The following is a 21,085-nucleotide window of genomic DNA, read 5'->3' on the forward strand; positions in this document are numbered from 1 at the left end:
TTAGGGATTTAAGTGTGTAAATAATTAAATACAACTTGCAACTAAAACATTATATCTTGGTCACAGTGTAGGGCATTGAACATGTATCAGAGCTGTGACCTTGCAGAATGCCGCCTTCCCACAGTGCACTTGGCTTGTCTAGCCTCGGGCATCATGCCATCCTCATCTTACTTTTTAAATCTGCTTTGAGCTGATCTGGTTGCAAGGAAGTTGTATCTTTGTGTCCTTATACTTTTCTGGTAGAACCATGAATGCCCAAAGGATATTAATACTAACAAATAGAAAGAAAGAAAATCCTGGGCTGGAAATAAAGGATAAGGGTGTTGAGTGGCAATTTATCCTGTGGACTTCTACCCAGTGTGTTTGGAGTGAAGGGGCAAGGGTCTGCTGGATGCATAGGTCCCTTTTCCTGTAACAGTTCCACTTCTGACCCATTGTCTCCTGTAAGCCCTTCAGTCATTCACTGAGGTCTTAGTAATTTAGTTTGAGGATAAACAAATGTCTAATTTTAAAATGTCCACTAACTTTGGAGAATTGCCCCAGCTATTGAGTTGGGATCCTGTTTTCCTTTTTTTTATCTATCCGGATATATTTGAAGCTCTGATGTGCACTAGCTATAGACATACATAAATTGACACAGAATTCTTCCTGACCTTAGACGGTTTGTTTTCTCTCTGCTAGCCTTTGTGAGTATCTTAGGTCATTTCCCAGCAGTGTTTTATGTTGAATTAGTTGCTTCTGAATCTGTGAATTGTGATTGGGTTTCTTTTGTCTTAGGATATGTTGGGTAGATCATCTATGCATAAAACAATACAGAAAAAATAAAACAGAAGTAAAGCTAAGAAGTAATCAGAGCTGGAGCAAGCAGTACTTTTGTCACTGTCTGTCCATCCAACTGTTCCTTTGAGTATATCAAATAAATTTTTTTTCAAAAAAAAAAAAACTAACTAAATAATTGGCCTGGGTATTTTTGCTCATGCCTCTAACCCCTTCTACTTAGGGGACAGATAGAGAAAAACAGCAACTTCAAAGCCAGCTTGGGCAACTTAGTGACACGCTGTCCTTGAAATAAAGGTTTGGGGATGTAACTCAAGGATAGAGACCTTGCTAAGCGTATAGGAGACCTAAGGGTTCAATTCTCAGATGTGCATGTGCATCCTCCTCCTACTCCCAGGAATGAGTTGGGTAGCCAAACTAATATTACTATCAACAATATTAGTACGCTTAACCTGAGAGAGGGTTGGGAGTTCAGAGAACAAGCTTCCCTCATCAGCACTGAGACATTAAGATGGCATTTGTTCTCTTGTGGGTCTTTTGTTAGATTCAGTGGGCACCACAAGGCATTAATGAAAACCAAAGCTGCCATAAAGACAGAACACGTTATTATCACAGTGCCACAGCAGGCAGTAAGTCAGCAACAGTCTTGCAGTTTTGCAAGGTGACTGTTCAGCAGTAATGGTTGCAGTTCAAGCATGAGCAAGGAGTGTTAGCTGCAGCCCTCCCTTCATAATGGGGGCAATTTCTGAGGGTGGGAAGAGCATTGGAAAAGCGTTTATGGTCTAATTGTTATGTGGGTCTATATGTTTATTCAGCTCTGTGCACCTGGAGGAGGCTGGTATTCTGCGGGCTGGTCCAGGAGGGCCTGATCAACAGTGGCCAACAGTATCCAGTGCAACACCAGGTAAAGAGTCAGGATTTCACTGTTCCTTGTTTGGGTTCTGGAAACTTGTCAAATGACCTTTTTTTTTTTTTTTTTTTTTAAGAGCAGGAATGTTGATGGCTCCTTTTCGAGTCTTTCTTTTCTTCCATAAAAACATGATCTCCATATTTACCCAACTGTTTTGATTTTATGCTTAGAGTTCTTCAAGAGTTGAAAATAGATAACTGAGAACTTATGACACTTATTTTAGTCTTAAAGGCTGAAGAAATAGAGACGCTCGGTACTGAATCCACATTCCCACAGCTTCTGAATAGCAGAGACAAGTTTCAAACACAAGTGCATCTTGCTCCAAGTCCAGGCCTATCTGACATGGCGGCAAAGCACACTGCTTTGCAAAAATCCAGCCAAATTAAAACGAGTGCATGCACAATACAGAACAGATGACATAAGAATGTATATGTGAAAACTTCTCTCTAAAAATAACCAGATGCCTTTCAAATGATTAGGCTGAATAACATGCACAGCTAAGGGTCTATATTTTGCTGGCAATTCCAAGGACTTTCATTTATACTAATCATGCAGCATTTGCTATTTATGAGTGTTTCACATGTCAACTAAAAGTAAAGTTGGTTAAAAATGCACAAATTGAAGCAATTTATTAGACAGCTAATATTGCCAGATGGCAAGGGGAAGAACATGAAAGACTCAGTTGAACCAGTCTGCAGTCCCAGATCAGTGAATGAGTGAGAGAGGAGAGTGTTTTCAGAATACTAACTGTTGTAGGAAGAGGAAGCACCTAGACGGGTTAGAGCTACTCAGACACATGTGAGGTCATGCTTGATCAAGCTCCCTACTTCTAGGGTTAGTTTTGTTGTCATGGAGACATTATAGGTTAGTTTGGTAAGTTAGGAACTAGCGTTGAGTGTATCCTTTCATTAATGACATTGGTCAGTGTAAATCTCTAGCCACATATAAAATGGGAACATTTATGGATTACTTCATGCTTTGGAACCAGGTTTGCCCTTCAGATTCAAAAGGATATTAGGGATAAATATTCCTAAAACATAAATGTATATGTATATTTGTGGGTCAAAAATGGGGTCCCACGGCCACTCGGGGCTAGGGCCGCTGGGTGAGGTGGACTGGGGAGTTTGACTGCACCGACCCCAGGCTGCCAACGGGCGGGCATTGGACTGTGAGAAGCCGTGGGCTTCCACTCCGGGGGTGAGGAAGGCGCAGTCTGGGAGTCCCCACAGAACTGCCGCAGTCGGGCTCTGTCTGACTCTTGATAACCACAGACACCGCTGAGGGCAAGTGGAAGAGCCGGTTCTGGGGTCTCTGGGCTGCATGGAGGCAAGGAATGACAGGTTCTTGCTCTGGGACATCCCAGACGCCTCTGTATGTTGCAGAAGAGCTGAGAATGAGGGCGGATCCTTGGGCATACTCTGGGCCGGAGGCTGAAGGGAAAAGGATAGGAAGAGAGCTCTGGCAGGGTAACGGCTGGCGGAGACGAGAGTCCTAGGTTTGCTCAGTCAGCGGCTTGGGTTGGTAGAAGCCTTGGCTGGACCACAGGGAGGCTTCCTGGCCAGCGGTTAGATGCACAGCTCGTTAGGGGAAGACCTACTCCATTGCTCCAGCACGGTAGGTCTCGATGAGCAGAGACTGTCCATAGTTTTAAGACATTTATTGTAGAAAGGCAGAGCGAAGGAGATGCGCAGAGAAGCAGAGGCCGGCCATGGCCAAGTGGAGAGAAGTGGGGAAGGGACTGGGGAGAGGGGGAGCAAGAGGGCAAGAGAAAAGCGAGAGAGTAAGAGAGCTAGAGAGTACGAGAGCAAGGAAGGGGCAGGTAGCTCCATTTATAGCGGGCTGGGTCGTCCTTGCTGTTGTCAGGTAACTGTGGGGCCGAGCATATCTGGCTATTGCCTGATAATTGTGGGGTGGAGTCCAGACAGCCCACATGACTGAAGGCCGCAGAATTATGGAGCTGGGGCTTCGTGTCAGGAGCCAAGTGTCTGGGAACATGTGACAAACTTCCTTCTGTCCCTTGCAGATTAATCTGCTGGGTCTCTGGGCTTTAAACCTAGCTTGACCAGAAAACAGGCCGCCTTTCACGGTCCCACATATATTCATACATATATAAACACATGTGTATATACACACATCATATATATATATATGTATATACACATACGCACATTTACATTTACTATTGGTCAGCAAGCAGTTGCATCCAAGCTCATTTTTAAATTTTTTTCATATTTGAGCATTTCATATGTTTATATAATGAAATACGATCCTATCTAATCCCCATTTACCCCTTCCAACTTTCCCTATATCCTCCCCTAACTCCATGGCATTTGTTTTGACAGCCATTTAAGTCCTGTAGTGCTGCCCATACATGTATGAGTGTGGGACCATGCATGCACTGGAGACTGAGAAATCTACCAGTTACCACATCCTCAAGAAAAAAGTACTCCCATTATCTATCCACAGCCAATAGCTTCTTAGAAAGGAATGGAGTTTGGAGATCATCTTGCCCAGCTGTTTGATGATCCATAGTTTTGATGGAGATAGATGAAGAATCTCCATTGCTCTCCACCCTTACTGACGGCTGATACATGACTCATGGCTTTCATGGAGTGGTCAGGCTCACATTCTCCAGTTATTCTGTGGTGACCTAACTATGCTCTTTGAAATGCCTCCACACCAATTACACGAAGGTAAAAGGGCTCTCCTCTGCCTTCTGCTGTGTCCTTTGTACTTTGAGGTGCTAGAACTCACGCTTTTTTCTTTGTCATTTGAAGCGGAATGATGTAAAGATTAATATTATTATTTAGAGTAAGAGCTGAGCTGAATTCCAGTGTCAGGCTTGCTTACTGAGTGCACAATGACAAAGTCCCTAGATGCATCACAATGGTTGGCATGGAGCATCAATGCGTATGTAGTCGGCTTACTCATGGTTGGGGGGGGATAATTTCATGGCTTATAATCTACTATCTGGCTTTGACTGATGACCTAATGGTTAGAATCCAGTGGTTCCCATTTGTAGTTCTAGATACAGGTCCTCTGAGGTTACCTGGATTGCTCACCATCTATAAAGTTGAGTCACCCACTGCCACCCTTCTGGGCGTGGGGAGGGAGGGTTTTTTTCATCGCTCCCTGAAGAAAAGGAAAATCCTTCTCTGAACTTGGTTTTTAGTCTCAAACAAAGCCTGCTTTTGTTTTCCTTTTATTTTAAAAATTTTTAAAAAATATTTATTTTATTTATTATATGTAAGAACACTGTAGCTGTCTTCAGACAAGGGAATCAAGTCTTGTTAGGGATGGTTGTGAGCCACCCTATGGTCCTCCCCTGTGGTTGCTAGGATTTGAACTCAGGATCTCTGGAAGAGCAGTCAGTGCTCTTAAACACCGAGCCATCTCTCCAGCCCCAGAAAGCCTGTTTTTCACTGACTCTGTCACTCCATGTGTTTCATGGTGAAACTGCAGTTGTTTCTGGAAGGTTTTTTTTTTTTTTTTCTTGTGCTTGTGGCCTCTTCCACTTGTGTCTGAGCTTTTCCTGTGTCTTTGCCAATGACCATCCTTTTATGCCAACGCCAGAGTGGCCGTGACCAGGGGCATAAAGGAACCTGGGCCCACTTTGCATTGTTCCTTACTCATGTGTGTGCCTCTTGTGGTTGTTTTTCTCCTTTTAATTCGGCTTTGCTGGTAAGCTCTTCATTTAACTTCACAGTCTGCAGAAGCCTGGGATAAAGAAGCTATATTCTGAAGGGATCAATGGAGGCATCACAGGTGATGTTTTCTGTAGAATAAACAAGTCAGGCATTAAATTGGGTAATTCTGATTACTGGACCCCATTCTCCAGTCCTGCCTTTTGTGTAAGCAGACCTAGATCACATGTCTCCTTATTTCCCTCCAGCTTCCCATGAGATTGAGCACAGAGAAAATTAGCTAAACAGTGAATGCACAAAATACAGTTTCAGCCTCTGCAAGGATGAGGGAATGTGTTTTAGAGGCAGGGACATTAAAGGGCCAGGCACTGGTGTTCAACTTTTAACTTTGTCTGAGTGGATGCCCCGACAAAGTCTTAATGAATGTTCTCTTGTGATTAATTCCTAGAGGGAATCCCAAGAGACTCTAAAAAAGATGAGCCCTGCCTGCCAGGGAACTGGCTTGCCTGTCGGCAGTGGGTCAGGTTGCTTTTACCTATTAGTTGTTCTTCTTTACACAGTTCTTAGACTCTGAAGATCAACTGGACACGTGCAAACTGGATATGATAGCGCACACATCATCAGTACCAGAGACTCTGCGGCAAGGTAGCAGGGTATCAAGTTGAGGCCTACCTAATCTTCATGGGAGACTCTCTGGAAAAAGAAACATTATAAGCAAAAACAACCACAGTAGAAAAGAAAAGGCAACAGTGAAAAATATTTTAGAGTGGGAAATCTAAGCAAATCTTCAAGTTCTGGGTCCATGGAGTCAACCGACCACAAGTACAAAATATGTGATAAAAATGTATCTGTACCAGACATGTACAGGGAATTTTTTTTCTTTGTCACTCTTTCCTAAATAGTACAAGGTAAAAACCTGCATAGCGTTTTCATTGTATTTAGGCATCACCACTCATCTAGGGATGATATAAAACACACCGGAGGACTGTGGTATTACATGCAAACACTACACCATTTTATATGGAATTTAAATATCAACCAATTCAGTTGTCTGTGATGATCCTGGAGTCCATCCCCCATGGATAACAGGGTATAATAACTGTCCTCTCTATTTATCAAGAGCTCAGGGAATTCCAAGGCACACAGCTCTGCCAAAGATAACATCATAGCTTGTGAAGCAAGGTCCTGGGGGACCTGGAACTAAACAGTGAAAGATTAATTAGGTGGGCTAGGCTCTAAGGCAATGAGGCTTATTAGCTAGAGAATTCAGGGTACTGGGCAGTGGTTTGCAACGTGCAGTTCCTGGGATAGAGTACCAATAACAACTACGGACTTGTTAGAGATGTTCAGGCAAGCTCTCCATGGGATCCCAACATACCCTAAAGTTTAGGAATCCTTCTAGAAGTGAGTTTGTTGACACAGGTCCGTGATCTTTGCTACTTAGGAGCTGCTAGCAGGGGTCTGCAAGTTCAAAACCGCCTGGGTAAGCATAAGGAGATGCTATCTTAAAATAAAAGGTGAAACGAATGTAGAGCATTTACTTATCATGTGGGTAAGCCCTGGGCTCAATCCCCAGTGCCAAAATCACAAATTAGTAACAGCAAAGATGCACTGGGCTAGAGTAAATATTTCTGATGTTGCCTAGTATGTTTAGAGGCTCAGAAACTGTGCGGAAGCCATCTGTTATGATTCTTGTGGGAAACAGGGGCCTTTCCCAGACCCGAGAGATAATTGCCAAGCATTGGAACTGCAGACCCAGAGCAAGCTTCCTGTGATATTTGCTATGCTGCTCAATTGCTGTATGCTCCTAGGGCCTTTCTATGCTGTCTGTTTTTCAGAGAAATGGGTGTAAGAATAGCATCTTTGTTATGAAGTCATTAAAGTAATTAAATGGCATAGCACTCACATGTTAGAGTCCAAACAAATTTAGTGAGAAAAGAGCTATTTTTATAATTTCTTGTGTGTGTGTGTGTGTGTTTAACGATGAATCTATCCTTTCTTTACTTTCAAAATGTAGACCCGAGGATCTCTGAATAGTCTCTGTGGGAGGCTGTGTCACTGAAATTTTAAGTGCTTGTGTCTATATTTCCTGGTAGGATTTCCTTTGTCCTGGTTTGTCACATCTCTTTACTCGGTAGGAAATGTACTTGGTTATGTGTCCTAGTTTTATAGGGGGATCCAAGTTCTTACTCATTTTATAGATTTTTGCCTTTCTAACCAAGCCAAGTCCCCAAGGAAAGACTCAATATAGACTCCATCCCTAATCACTCCTCCCAAAGAAACCGTGTCCAGTAAGTTTTTTGGAGTCCATTTAGGAGCACTGTCAACATCTTTTATGTCTCATGAGTGAGTGCATCCTCAGGCCCTCTGGGAAGACTTTAGAAAGCATGCTGCTCCACTAACCTGTTCACCCTGGACTTCAGCTGTTGTCATGGCAATGCCAGGCCTGGTAGGTGTGTGCATATCCTTATTAGGAAAAAAAAAAATGAGTTCAGGGATCTTGTGAGTAGGGCAGCTTCTCTCTGTGTCCTCCACTGTCACCTTCCTTTTGACAGCCCAGGAAAAGAGCTATTTCTAGTGAGTGATCTCTAGTGGGGCGAGGGAAGCAGACCCTTGGAAGATGAAATTTCATTTTCAGGGGGTGTGAAGCTCATTGTGCTTGTTGGAGTTCTCCATGTAGTCCATGATACACAAAGATTTGCTTGTTCTGGTCTGGTCTGGAGGGAGGTAGCAAGAAGAATTATCCCAGGAGAAGCCAGAAAGCTTAAGTCTTTGCTGCCTCTGTCAATGTGTCCTTTCTTCATCTCTTGGAGGGACACTCGGCACCTTCCATTTTTATTGACTGTAAAAGGATGGAGTTGATAATGTCTTGATGTTCTAAAAAATTTTTTGTGTAATAAGTAGTTTCTATGATAGTTCTATCCCCCTGTATTTTCTGTACATTTCCCCCATACTAGTTTTTCCAGTGCTGGTAGCTCAAGGCCAAATGCAGTCAAGGTTGGAAACCATGACATGTATTAAAAGAACTTCTTCCATCTTCAAAAGGATACTCTAAGTCTCATGGAAATTACTCAAACTCATATGCATGCATGTGTGCTTCTTGACATACATTTTGAGGACATACACAGTGATAAGAGGTGGACACCAAAAACTGTCCCCCAGGGCTAAAGTTTCCCTTGAACCCCACAGGTGCAAAGACCCAGGCTAATGCTGGGCAAGGAATAGAATGTCATTATAGTTTTTCTGGTTGTCATAGATTCATTTAATATTGACTACATTGGAGCAATAGAGTATTGTCTCTGGAGAGCTTTCTCCTGACAACTTTGACTATGTTTTTGAAAAATCATATGCTTTAGTCTTCTTTTGTTCACTGGTTGTGTGGAGCCAGCTGTTGTACACACACATGTAATTCCTGTGCTCAGGAGGGCTGACACAGGAGGATCATCAGGAATTCAAGGCCAGTCTGGTCTATATACTAAGTTTCAGGCCAGGTTATATATCGAGACCCAATCTCAAAACAAAACTAACCAAACCAACTAACCAAGCAAACAACAACAACAACAGCAAAACCCCAAGAAACAGGATTTCTGAAATACTTGTCTAGGTCTTGATATTCACTTTTTCTGTTGTTGACTTTTAAAGCCTGTTATCAGCAGTCTGAGTCAAGTTCTGCTAGGTAGTTCCCGATGTCGTAGAAAGTCTAAGAAAGGGAGACTTTACCAATTTTTCCACTTGCCTCAGCAGCACAAAGACTAAAGACAGCAGGCTGCTTGCTATTTGAAAACTTTGTGAGGAAGGGGAAATGAAGGGTGGAGTCTGTGTTTCCTTTTGTGAGGAAGATCACTAGGATTGTTTAGATTAGGAGTCTGGGAACTCCTATTTGGAAAGCCCTTGGACAAGAAAAGTGTACTTCTGACCTGGTTTACAGTAGAATTATCGTGACCATTCATAATTACTTTAAGTGTTGTAGCTCCAGAGAGTCTTTCTTGCCCTTGGTCTCACCCACACTGGCAAGCTACAAACTAAAGCCTGCCATGGTGATAGCAAGGGACTTTTATAGCAAGAATGTTTGGAGATAGCCAGCCAAAGGAACTTGATAAAACAATCATCTTCGTAGAAGCAGTCAGCTTTCCAGTTGAGAAGGTCACTGCCTAATCTGGAGAAACATATTCAGGTCAAATGTTGACTGTAGATCAGGGGTCTCTAGGGAAGAAGGCACATAAGGATTCTAATTGCTGGAAGTGAGTGTGTGGGTTGTAGAGGGGACTTATTCTGTCTTGGCATTGGCAGCCTCCTTGCTGTCTATCAGCAGAAGGGTAGGAAGTAGAGACAGATGCTCTTCTACGTAATCTACCTCCTGAAGCCAAACACTTCCTCAGGAGCCATCTTGTCTACCTTCTAAAGAGAAGGACTAAGTAAAGGATGGGAGGGACTAGTACTGAAGGTGATATTACCAAAGGAAATCCAAGAAAGGGGGTGTTTGGGTTCCTACTTAAATTGAGAGCTTTGTAGAAGATGTACCTAAGAGGTGTAACCACTGAAATTTGAGGTATGAAGTAGCAGCTTTGGGTGGCCAGATTTGGGTCCACAAGAGAAAAGAGATCATGAGAAGTTTGTTATTACCAGAGTCATACCTCTTACCCACTGTATTCCAAACACTCAGTCTCTAGAATACAGGTATCATCACTTGTTTAAAAAAAAAAAAAAACAACTTAAAAATGAAAAATGAGTGTGGGCTGCTTTGTAGACAAAGCCTAAACAAGCAAGGTCAGTGTTGATGATTCAAGAAATTTCAACATATTGAGTTAATGTCCAATTCTGCCCAGAGCTGTTGCTCACATGCCTCGCTGGGCCAAAACTAAGTAATGAAGTGATATTCCCTAGGTCTTCTGTTTTTCTTTTTTGTTTTTGTTCTAACTCTACAGTATCCATACTGTGTTGCTTAAGAACATATGTGTCCCGTTTCTGTTTCCATAATTATCTGGGGTCAGATGAATGCCCTAAAGCCACTGAACATGTGAACAAGTTAGAAGAGATGCTCACCAACCCTCTTCAATAGGAGCTAGATTTTGGGGGGCAGAGGATCACCAGATATGAACACAATGAAGAAGATACATTTGAGTCCCTGAGTTTGCTGACAAGCCATAGAACACAATTCCCCTCTCCCCAGCTTTTTTTCCCCCAAAGTCTACTAGGAAAGCTGTCCCCTGCCTTCTACCTTCTCCTAGGACTGGAGATAGAACTCCTCCCATGGTGCTTGCTAGGCAAGTGCTCTGCTAACTGAGCTTTAGTCCCAGTTCTCTTTCTAGGAAAACAAAATGAAACAAACAACAGCAAAACTCAATACTAAACCACGGAAAAAACAGCCCTAGGGAGATTTTCCCAGTGACTGTACTAATAGGAAGGTCTTTGTTGATCAGCTCTTAAAGTCTTTAACTCTTGAACCATTGTCTTTTGTACTATAGAAACAGTCTTTTAGAACAAGAGGAAGATTTAACAGCAATATCCACTATTTATTAAAGATGCTGATAAAAGCATTCCACAGGCATTACATAACTAAATAACCGTGTGTGTGTGTGTGTGTGTGTGTGTGTGTGTGTGTGTGTGTGTGTGTGTGTGTGTGTGTAGGGGGAACTCAGAGGACAGCCTCAGAGGTGCGTTCCAGCTTTATTTAGTGACAAGGTCTCCCACTAGCCAGCAAACTCTAAGGTTTAATCTGCCTCTGCCTCCTCCGTGCAACGCCATGTTTGACTTTCTAAAAAAAAAAGCATGGGTCTAGGGCTCAAACTAATGTCTCTGTGCAGTATCTCTCTCCATGTAAGACAAAGGCTTTACCAACTGAGCTATTTCCCCAGTCTTTACACAACTTTGAGAGAGAAGTTCATTATCATTCCCATGTTTCAGAGAAGGAAGTGGAGGCTTAGAAGAGATAAATGATTTCCTTATATCATGCAGCTGATCAAAGTGTTTTGCTGACTTTTGTATTTTCAGTGTCAAGTAAAAGGCTTACACATACCAATGAATGCTTAAGAAAAAATTATTGAATTCTTTAATGAATACAGTGCCAAAAAGGCATTTCAGCCCATATCTTCCTGCTGCCAACCTATTCATTTACCATGTTTTGCTGTCATGTCCAATGTGGCAGGTGAAGGGTTTGTTGTCTGAGCTCTTGGCCAGCTACAGTACCCTGTAGCTTTCATGTTACTCCTATCACAAGTTCACATGAATTTTGTGGCTTGAGATATCTTAAAGCATCTCAAAGTCTTAAATGTGGCTAAATCATGGTATATTCCAGACACTAAAGCAAGGACCCACTTTCCTTCAATTGCCAATAGCATGTTTTGTATTTCTATCTGAGCCCCACACCAAGCACTTTCAATATATATGTTTGCATGAATAGTATATTCACAAGAATTTAGGTATTTTCTAGGAAATGATTATCATGTTTCCTATATCTTTTATGGGTCTTCTCTAGCAGAATCATTAGTACCCATTTCTATTACCAGTGTCTCTAAAGTAGTTGAAATCCTTTCTATCCTGTCTCTCAGATTTGTTCTAGACTCTATCCAATGCCTAAAAGCCACTTTTATATTTCTAGTTATTTGTTACAGCAACACTCTGCCTTAGGGTACAAATTATACTTCTGTATCCAAAGATCACAACAAATTAACACCGAATAGGTAGTTTAAAACAATATAACTTGATTATCAGTTTTGAAGATCAGAAGCCCAAAGTAGGCTCCGCTGGCTAAAATAATGGACTTGGAAATGCTACAATTTTTTTAGAGGCTCTCTAGAAGAACTCCCAAAAGCTGGGCATGGAGGCACATGGGTGTAATTCCAACAGTGCAATTCTAACAACTGGGAGACTTAAGCAGGAAGATGTGGAGTTGCGGACCAGGGTGGGAAGTATAGCATGAGCCTGTCTCAAAAGTCATTAAAAGAATAAGAGGACCCATGCTTTTACACCTTCCAGCTTTTAGAGGCTGCCTGCATTTCTAAGCATTTGGGTCCTTATTTCAGCTTCAAAGCCAGCAATGTAGCACCTGCAAATCAGTCTCTCTTTTTCATTTCTGAGGATGTTGTAAATGCACTGAGCTCACCTAGCTAATCCAGTGTAATCTATCTCAAGATCTTTAATCATATAGGATTAAGATCACTTTTATCATGCAATATAACACATGTACAGGTCCTCTTTGATTAAGGGCACATCATTTTACCTATGACAGGATCTTTGGTATCCAAGCAGCAGTAGCTGTGTGTGTGCATGTGCCTGCATGCATGTGCAGGTAGATAGTTTAATAAAGGTGAAGGTGAATTAAGATACATATTAGGAACATGACTTTACATCCTTTTCGAGAGTTACTAATTGCCCTACCTCTAGCTGGGAGTATTTAATCATCTTTTCCCCCCAAATCTTAACAAACTAAGAGCAGATACAAGGCTGGTGTGATGGCTCAGCAGGTGAAATTCCTACCTTGCAAGCCTGGCAACTTGAGTTGGATTCCTGGAACCCACATGGATGTGGAAGGAGAGAACCAACTCCATAGAGTTGTTCTTTTACTTCCACATGTTCACTTGGAGCGTGCACTACCCCTACATTATACAATACAACAGTACATGCATAAATATATAAAATTTAAAAAACAAATGGAAGGAGCTGAATGATCAAAGTTAGTATTGTTGTTATTGGCAAAAATAATCTGTAGAATACTATCAGGGCCTCCAATTTCCAAAATGAAAGGGATGAAAAAAAAATAGGTATCCAGTTCCCTTGGTGGGAAGGGAGAGCTACCCTGGTTGATAGATTACTCATTACAAGTACAAGCTGGAGAATAAAGAAAGAGAATTTAGGTAAGGTATATTGTGAATACAGTGACTGCTGATACTTGGCACAGTCTATTTGAAATCAGACTTTCCATATTCCCTCCCCCCTGTAGAATAAACAGTTATTTTCTAGGAACAGTAAACAAAGGAGCAGAGTTAAAGGTCTCCTTTTTTTCTAGTTCTTTCCGGAGCACATCACCCAAAGGATAGAAGAGCCCATTCTCCTCTCTCTAGACAAAAAGGGAATAGTTCCCACTACATCACCATGTTGAAGCCTAATGCAGACTGATGTGCATGTGGCTTAAGAACCTTGTTCCAAGGGTTGGCAGAGGCAGGAGAAGACATGGTACAAAGCACCCAAAAGCTCTTCTGAAAGAGTAATCATGGGGCCTAGTAGCTGCTAAAAAAGTCACTGTCCATGAAGTGATGCCGGGGAACCGTCAATGCATGTGGCCTGTCTTGTCTGTCCCTAACATCTGTGCTTAAGAGGAAGAAGGAAATGCACAACCAGGATGGACCTGAAGAATAACAGAGAAGAATTAAGAACAGGATGTGTGTGTGTGTGTGTGTGTGTGTGTATGTGTATGTGTGTTTGTGTGTGTGTGTGTGTGTGTGTGCGCGTGCGCACATGCGAACTGGGATGGGAAGCTTGAGGATGGGAAGTGCATTAGCCAGTATTCCTTACCTTTTCAGGTTTTCCACAAAGTGGTTTCCTACATTAGAGACAGGAGTAGGGCAATTGGGGCCCAGCTCTCTGTGTGCATAGGTATCCCAGGGTTTGTTTGTTTCTTAGGTGTACCTTGCACAAGAACCTAAGTCGACCACCAGTTTCTTCTAAGATACCATGGGCAAGGCACTTGCAAAGGCTCTCTGAGAGCAGATGACTCTTCCCACTGCTGATGGTGATAAGGCCTTGGGGCCCTTAGAGAGCCTCCTCAGGAGCAGCATCCTTGTGTGTTCTGAATGGCACTGAGATGTCAGTCCAGTGCCGTCGCTGAGATCTACTGTCATGGGACTTTTCAGTCAGTGGTCCTTGTCACTTCGATTTCTTTGTGTTAGGCCAAGAATAAGTTGATTCTACGTAATTGCCTCTGGGAAATTTCTTTTGGGAGGATGGCTCTTTTGGTGTGTTATCTTTGAATCCAGGGATTTAGAGCTGTACATTGGCTTCTGTGATCTTTCTCACTCAGGGTCATAACCTGGCCTCCAGGATAATAGCCTCTAAGTGGCTGTTTGAAAGGCACTAGGAAGACACTTTGACACCAGCTGATGCCCAGGCAGGTTGCTACAGTTCCATGGCTGGCCTCCATCCTCAAGTTTTCTTCTTAAAATTCTCATTTATTCCTGTTCTCTCTTTCTATCCTCCACTGCCCCGTCACAGATGGCAACATGGAGTCCTTGCCAGCAGTGCTTTCCTCGGCTTGGTTTCCATATTGAGTTTGGTAGGAACCTTCTATAGTATCACCAACTGTTTATTAAGCTCTTGTATTAGACCAGGTTCTAATCCAGCTGATATGATTAAAATATGAAATGTGTAATATTTAATAACTACATGTGTAACAATTAATAATAATAATATATTGGAGAACAGAAATGTGAAAAGATAGAAAGATAACAGTGTCATGTGATAAAAACAGCCTGGCCATGCACGGACAGGGCTGATTGGGGGTGGGGAGGCAGTCCAGAATGTCTGACTCTGTTGTACTCAGTACAAACTTTATGTAAGTCAGTTGAGTTGGTCCATCTTTTCTGAGAGGATCCCCCAAATTATTTTTGCAAGACACAAACCCTTTCTCTAAAGCCATGAGTGATGGATGTATGGAAGAAGATGGAATTGAGAATCTAGAGATCATGTCTGGTTGTTATGTATGAGAGTGGAAGAAAATTTCAGGCAAAGGAAACAATACATGAAAAAATAAAGAGAAGTTAAATAATCTTGGTTGTTATGATCTTGAACATCATGCAGCTTCAGAAGGACCACACCAGGCCAAATAGTTCCGCCTGAGGTTTATTGGGAGAGAGAGGGGCAAGGTGGCAGGAGAAAGAGAAGGGGGTAAGGGGGGGCTTTCTTTATATGTGGATGATGACACAGGTAAAGGTGGAAGGTGAGCCAAGTGGATTCTGGGAATATGGTGGCTGTTGCCTTGGCAACAGGCATCACATCTGCAGGTCCTGCCTATGTGATGTCACGGGTTTCAGAGCTCCTGATGCCAACATAGGTGACTACGAGGCATGCCCTTGGTGGACAGGGTAGAAAAGCAAAAAGGAAATCCGAACAGAAAGGCAGACTAAGTCAGATTTTATAGGACTTTGAATACTCTGATTAAAAAACAAACAAAAAATGAAAAAATTAAACTGGCAATTTAATTATCTGGCAGTGGAGCCCCTAGTTTGTTGTTACAAAATGCTTTTAATTTCTCTCAGCTCTACCAAATCTTCAGAAATCAGCCTGTGTGTGATGTGTCAAAATGAGTTAATAAGCTAACAAACAAGTTTGGGAACCTTAGATGTCTACAGATAGGGAAGTAAAGGGGAGGCAAATGAATACTACCTCCACCCTGTCTCCCACAGGCAGACATAGGACTGCACTGAGAGTGTTCTCAGTCAATTGAGGGGGACCCGGTGTGATCATATCTGAGACAGTGAGTATCATGAAGGCAGGCATGTTTAAAGCTGACTTTGTATTACCACCATTTAGTAAACCTCACAGTGCCAAAGTGTCTTTTGTGTCACCAAATTGTACAATAGTGTGTAAAACAAGGGAGACTAGACAATACATGAAGATTGCTCTGGATGGTTTTGTGTCAATCACCAAAAAACAAACAAAACAAAACAAAACAAAATTTAAAAAAATTTTTAAAATGCTACCAGCAAGTGTTTTCATTCAGTTTAAAATATCACAGTGCCTGGCACGTGGTAAATAGGCTTTGAAATAGTTTTACCAGATTACATGGCTGTGATTGAAGTGTGTAGGTCAAGGTGGTGATGGTGGTGAAGGTTTTCCGTGCTCCTGTCGTTTTGTCACTGTGGTGTTCTGAGAGAGTCTCCATTTTATGTCCTCGATACGAAGCTATCACTGCTTGTCTAGAAATGGTTGCTTGAGGCTGAGAAGTGACACAGCAACCCAGAGCCTGGGATAGCTGCCAGCTTCTGAGAAGCACAGATTGCGATGTGAGGGGGAGGGGAGAGGAGAAAAGTTTCAAAGAGCAACCAAAGGCACAGGATGCTTTACTGGTGGGGGCGGGGGGGGGGCACGGATGACTGCGCCCTCACACACTTTGGGATTGGGCAGCAAGCGGCAACACTTATGGAATAGACTGTCACTGGGCTGGAGGAGGATACTAGTCAGTCGCGGGCTCTAGGTCCTGCCAGGCTAGGCTGGTTTCACAGACCTCCACTCTTAGAAAGATATCACTGATAGGTCCCAAAGAAACCTGGGAGAAATAGCTACTGTGTTGTCTATTAGCATACCAAATCCTAGGCTCACCTGTGCCTCCACCCAGCGCTTCTCATCTCTCCGCCCCGACCCTAAAGCTCTCCCTCCCAGGAATTTCACCTCCCCTCCCCCAGCTTCTGATTCCTATATAACCATGCCATTTAGGTCTTGAGCTTTCTTGGCCCGCCCTTGGCCTCTTTTTCTCTTGGTTCTTTTCTCTTTCTCTCTCGCTCTTCCCCTCTCTCTTCTCTCACTTCTGGACTCTCTCAGGTGACTGGCTGCACTCTCTCTCATATCTACACTAAAGTCCTTCTCCTTGAGGCTCTTAATTTCCTAACGACCCTCCCCCATTTTTATGAGACACTCCGAGGTATGAAATAGGTCCTTGCTATGGAAGAAACAAAAATTTTGAAAATCAAATTTCTGCTGAACTAAAACAATGAGCAATGCCTCATTCTACCAGCCCATGTAACAACTACCATCATTAGTGTGATGCTCATCTCCCAGGGTGCTCATTAAAAATTTTAAAGATAAAATATAATTATATTGTTGATGTATATTAAACTATATAGTACTGCTTGCATAAAAATGCCTTTCTCTCAACTGCTCCCCTTCAGTGAAGCAGCCCACGTTAGCAATTTTGTGCACACCCTCCAAATACTTTTTAATTAATAAATTTTATTTACTTACTACAGAATCTCTTTAGGTAGCTAACTAACCTAGGACTACTTGCTGTGTAGCGCAGGGTGGGCTTTAAACCTTAATCCTGCCGCCTTTTGCCTCCTGAGTGCAGGGGAGACAGGAGTCTGAGCACCATCCTCTGCTAACAAGCTTTATTTATGTTTAGAGCAGTTCACCGCAAACTAGAGTAGGAAGTATGGTGCCCCCCTCTCACATGCACGATGGTCCCTCACCGAGAGTACTCTGCTCCAGAGAGGTAGACTAGCTACTAAGGATAAAACTAGACTGATTAATCCTTGTCACTCACAATCTCTAGCTTACATTAGAGTTCACCCTATCAAACTTTAAAACATTTATTTAGTTCTATAATGTATACATTTTTTGCAACTTATTTTTTCTATTTATTTATTTTATTGGATATTTTCTTTATTTACATTTCAAATATTATCCCCTTTCTCATTTTACCCCCTCTCATCCTCCCCCTGTTTCTATGAGAGTGTTCCTCCATCCACCCTCCCACCCACTCTCACCTCCCCGCCCTTGATTCCCCAACACTGGGGCATCTATCGAGCTTTCATAGGACCAAGGTCTTCTCTTCCCACTGATGCCTGACAAGGCCATCCTCTGCTACATACACAGCTGGAGCCATGTGTACTCCTTGGTTGATGGCCTGGGAGCTCTGGGGGGTCTGGTTGGTTGATGTTGTTCTTCCTATGGGGATGCAAACACCTTCAGCTCCTTCAGTCCTTTCTCTGACTCCTCCATTGGGGACCCCACGCTCAGTGCAATGGTTGGCTGTGAGCATCTGCCTCTGTATTTGTAGGGCCCTGGCAGGGCCTCTCAGGAGACAGCCATATTAGGCTCCTTGCAGCATGCACTTCTTGGCATTCACAATAGTGTCTGGGTTTGGTAACTATATATGGGATGAATCTCCAGGTGGGGCAGTCTCTGGGTGGCCTTTCCTTTCTTCTCTGTTCCACACTTTGTCTCCATATTTTTCCAGTAAGTATTCTGTTCCCCTTCTAAGAAAGACTGAAGCACCTACACTTTGGTTTTCCTTCTTCTTGAGCTTCATGTGTCTGTGAATTATATCTTGGATATTTGGAGCTTTTGGGCTAATATCCACTTATCAGTGAGTGCATACCATGTGTGTTCTTTTGTGACTGAGTTACCTCAGGATGATATTTTCTAGTTTCATCCATTTGCCTAAGAATTTCATGAATTCATTGTTTTTAATAGCTGAGTAGTATTCCATTGTGTAGATGTACCACATTTTTGTATCCATTCCTCTGTTGAAGGACATCTGGGTTGTTTCTGGCTCCTGGCTATTATAAATAAGTCTGCTAAGAACATAGTGGAGCATGTGTCCTTGTTATATGTTGGAGTATCATTTGGGTATACACCTAGGAGTGGTATAGCTGGGTCCTCAGGTAGTACTATGTCCAATTTTCTAAGGAACCACCAAACTAATTTCCAGAGTGGTTGTACCAGCTTGTAATCCCACCAGCAATGGAGGAGTGTTCCTTTTTCTCCATATCCTTGCCAGCATCTGCTGTCACCTGAGTTTTTGATTTTAGCCATTTTGACTGGTACAAGGTGGAATCTCAGTGTTGTTTTGATTTTCATTTCCCTGATGACTAAGGATGTTGAACATTTCTTTAGGTGCTTCTCAGGCATTCGATATTCCTCAGTTGAAAATTCTTTGTTTAGCTCTGTACCCCATTTTTAATAAGGTTATTTGGTTCTCTGAAGTCTAACTTCTTGAGTTCTTTGTATATATTGGATATTAGCTTATACATTTTTCATAAGTCAAAGTGGGATTTGCTATGAATGCTAGTGTACATCAGGTGTGTCTTTTTACAATACATTGTATGTGTTTGTGTATTTAATAAATACATAAGTCAGTATAAACAGACCTACTTATTCTTTATTTTATGTACATGGATGTTTTGCCCACATGTATGTCTGTGTGAGGGTTTCAGATATTCTAGAACTGGAATTATACAGTTGTGAACTGTCTTGTGGCACATGTGAGCAGCCATGCAGGTGCTGGGAATTGAACCCAGGTCCTTTGGAATAGCAGCCAATGCTCTTAATCATTGAACCATTTCTCCACCCCTTCCCCCCATCAACTTCGTTCTTTGATAAAACAGCTAGTACTAAGTTGTATAATTCAATTTATTTTTACTCAGTTCACTTCTTTAGTATCTTCATTTGTAAACAATGCAATATATGTATTCTTATACATATGTCTTGTACATTTTCACTAATATCCGTGTATGATGTATTCCTAGAAGTAGAATTGTAAGGTCATAGGGTTAAAAAAAAAAAACAACTTCACAGTAATCCTATCATTAAGGTACATTGCGAATCCTGGAGCAGAGGGAGGAGAGAATTTTCTTGCAAGTGACAAACTATTTCACTTCCTCTAAAAGGGCGAGCACTATCTTTATGCCAGTTACTCTACCGTAAAACTGTATGCACACCTATTTCTCCCACTATATTGTAACTCTTCAAGAATAGGACACATGTCCATATTCATCTTCCTAACTCATATCCACATTCTTATCACCTGCTATAATGACCACTCTGTTGTAAATACATACATTTAGTGGCATAAGTAATAAAGCTTTTGAGGAGAAGGTATTTTATCTGTTTTACAGATGGAAATCATCAAAGCAATGTTATATAAATAATGTAGAAGAAGTGAGAAAGAATAGTGATGCTGATGTTTGAACCCAAGGCTTTGGCTGTCCTAGAACTTGTTCTTTAGACCAGGCTGGCCTGAAACTAACAGAGATAGGATTTCCTCTGCCTCCAAAGTGCTGGATTAAAGGCATGTGTCACTATTGTCCAGGATCCTAGGGCTATTGATACCTAATCTAGAGTGCTTTCTACCAAGTGTAACTAAGCAATCACTTCCAGAGGCCCTGAAAAATCATTGTCTCCTTCCCAGGTACTTCTAAACTAGAAAGGGAATCCTCAGGGACCCTGGGAAGGTCAGACCCTCTGGGGTGAGGGTCCCTGAAAAAGAGATTTCTTAGAAGTACTGCCCACAGAAATAAATTAACAGCAGTATATGTACTAATGATAATTATTCTTTATTGCAGTGTCTCCTTATGCTGGGTATTATTCTGTGTAATTTATGAGCCCTGTCTCTTTTAACGCTCACAATCCCATTAGGTGGATTTTGTCATCTTTGTTTTGCACATGAAAATGGTAGGTATCGAGAGAGTTAAGAGACTGCTCAAGGTTTTATAGCATATGAATAGTGAGGATGAGATCCTGATTCAAATCTGTGACCCAATCCGGAAGAATCTGAAGCATTGTTCCTTAGGGTGTAGTAGTCGGCTGCCATGGAGGAATACGGAATAGTTTTTTGAGAAGAAATGCTATAAAGGGAAATTCCTTTTTCTAGATCCTAGAGAACCTAAGCAGCCAGGAAATAAAACAGAGAAAGCAGGCAGCTTGAGCTCTGGCTGGGTTGTGGAAGACATTGGAAGAAGTTTGATTTGATTTTTCAAGCTAGGAAGGTGGGGAGGTATGAGACCAGTCATTCCAATGTTTGAGTCAGGATCTGGAGCACGTGATGCCTTTATACTCTTAACCTAGAAATGACAGAGTTATTTCAGGCACAAAGCGAGAGCTGTGGCTTTAAAAATATGCCAACTGTATTTCTCTCTTCCGCTCCAAGATTACTGAAAATTAGCCCAGCTGTGGCCCAAGGCACCAAACAATCATAGAATCTTTTTCCAGATCAGTTCATCCCACCCAGAGAGAGTGAAACACCAAGAGGGTCATTTCTGGTGAC

At 42.2% G+C, this 21,085-nt stretch overlaps 1 protein-coding gene across 27 annotated transcripts in view; it reads left to right on the plus strand.

The window, feature by feature from the left end:
* The window catches only part of LOC116087034 (protocadherin alpha-4), a 245,621-nt gene that overhangs the window by 214,081 nt on the left and 10,455 nt on the right, over positions 1 to 21,085 (plus strand). For 26 of the 27 annotated variants that reach the window (XR_004117229.1, XM_031365422.1, XM_031365439.1 and 23 more), the window contains one exon: positions 1,593 to 1,681. Coding sequence is in view for 26 of the 27 variants with exons in the window: in XM_031365422.1 (XP_031221282.1) it covers positions 1,593 to 1,681 (89 nt within the window). In the remaining variant the exon portion in view is untranslated. Of the gene's footprint in view, positions 1 to 1,592; positions 1,682 to 5,891; positions 6,190 to 21,085 lie in introns of those variants that run through there. The other variant, XM_031365442.1, reaches the window with a different exon arrangement.

This window comes from Mastomys coucha, unplaced genomic scaffold, assembly GCF_008632895.1.
Source record: "Mastomys coucha isolate ucsf_1 unplaced genomic scaffold, UCSF_Mcou_1 pScaffold13, whole genome shotgun sequence".
In the NCBI taxonomy this organism is placed as follows: Eukaryota; Metazoa; Chordata; class Mammalia; order Rodentia; family Muridae; genus Mastomys; species Mastomys coucha.